This window comes from Colobus angolensis, unplaced genomic scaffold (genome assembly GCF_000951035.1).
Source record: "Colobus angolensis palliatus isolate OR3802 unplaced genomic scaffold, Cang.pa_1.0 Scaffold96, whole genome shotgun sequence".
NCBI lineage: Eukaryota > Metazoa > Chordata > Mammalia > Primates > Cercopithecidae > Colobus > Colobus angolensis.
This window is the reverse complement of record NW_012123598.1, coordinates 2,009,722-2,011,249: the sequence shown is the minus strand read 5'-3', so window position 1 is coordinate 2,011,249 and position 1,528 is coordinate 2,009,722. Positions and strand designations below refer to the sequence as shown.

Here is a 1,528-nt window from a genome sequence, read left to right as displayed (position 1 = left end):
CCCCGGGACGACGCCGAGGCCGGGCAGGCTGGGGGAGTGCGCTGGAGCCTCCCGGGATGGGGATGGGGGTGGGGAGCGGCAGGGTCGGGCGGAGGGACGGGAGGGGCAGTCGAGGCGCTAAGGCTCCTTGGGGAAGTGAGGGGAATAGGAGGCGCCCTGGGGCCGGGAGGCGCGGGGCGGTGTGTAGCGGGATGGGGGCGAAAACGCCCGGGTGCTGGGGTTCCCAGAAACAAGGGGAGTAGAGCAAAAGAACGGGCGGGGGCCATGCTGTGTGTAACAGGGAGAGGGATGGGGCTCCTGGAAGAGGTGAAGAAGAGACGAAGAGGTGCCGGATGTACACAGAAAAGAGGGGAAAGTGGCCTTGGGAGAGGTGCTGTGGGAAGCGGAGTCCCGGGGCCTGGTGTGCATAACGGGGTTTGAGAGAAGGCCCCTGATGGGTACAGAAAGAAGTAACGATGTCACCGCCATATATGGGGCGGGGGAGAAAAGGGGGCCCTTGCGGAGAAGGTAGCAGGTAGCCAGGTTGGGAGGGCGGGCTATACAGAAGGGAGGCATTTGAGTCATCTTGGGGTGTATAGATGTAGTGAGACGATGGGTTCCGTGGTGGGTGGCGGTGGCTAGACTTCGAGGCGCTAAGTGTAGGAACAGGATGGAAAAGCGCTAGTGAAATGTGGGGAATTGGGTTAGTGGGGCTCTGGGGAGGTACCTAGAGAGGAAGTGAGGGAGGCCACGGAATATGAAGATGGTGAGGCCCTGCGGCATGTAGTGGGGATGGAGCCCCAGGAGGGCCTGGAGGCAGATGCGGGGGCTGGTTGTGGGGGGGTGCGGCAGAGGGAGGGGAAGCAGCCTGAACTGGGGCTGGGCAACAGGGAAAGAAGAAACCACAAGATTAGAGAAATCTCGGCGATCAGCAGGGCCGGGGTGTGAGATGTAAAGAGGTAAACAGATTTAGGGATTGATTGCAGGGGGGTGTTGAGAGAAGAAAAGGGAAGAACAGTCGGGGGACTACGCCCTCAGACCTGACCTGGGTGCTGAGAGGTGGATCCAGGAGTGGCAAGTGGTGGCGGGGTTTTGCAGAGCTCAATTGGACGTCCTCTCCGAGGCAGCTTGATGGAACGTGGGAGAGCTGGGCTGGAGTGAGTTGTTATTTTGCTGGGAGGTGGTCAGTGGCGCACAAAGGGTAACAAGCAGCGATAGTGGGGACGCTTTCCATTTTAGGAAGCTTTTCCTAAAAGGAAGTGGCAATTTTAACTAATCTCCCCTCCGCCGCTCCCAGCTGCCGCTCCAGATGCTGCTGCTGCCGCCGCGGCCACCCCACCCTCGGTCCTCCTCTCCGGAGGCCATGGACCCACCGCCCCCCAAGGCTCCCCCTTTCCCCAAGGCGGAAGGCCCTTCCTCCTCTCCTTCCTCGGCGGCGGGGCCCCGACCCCCGCGGCTGGGCCGCCACCTCCTCATCGACGCCAATGGGGTCCCCTACACATACACGGTGCAGCTGGAGGAGGAGCCCCGGGGCCCGCCCCAGCGCGAG

General features: G+C 62.3%; 1 protein-coding gene across 1 annotated transcript in view; it reads left to right on the top strand.

Annotated features, from left to right (window-relative positions):
- Positions 1 to 853: 853 nt before the first annotated feature.
- The window catches only part of ZNF580 (zinc finger protein 580), a 1,850-nt gene continuing 1,175 nt past the window's right edge, over positions 854 to 1,528 (top strand). Inside the window, exon 1 of the mRNA XM_011932579.1 lies at positions 854 to 1,528. Coding sequence (XP_011787969.1) covers positions 1,289 to 1,528 — 240 coding nt within the window. The 5' untranslated portion in view covers positions 854 to 1,288.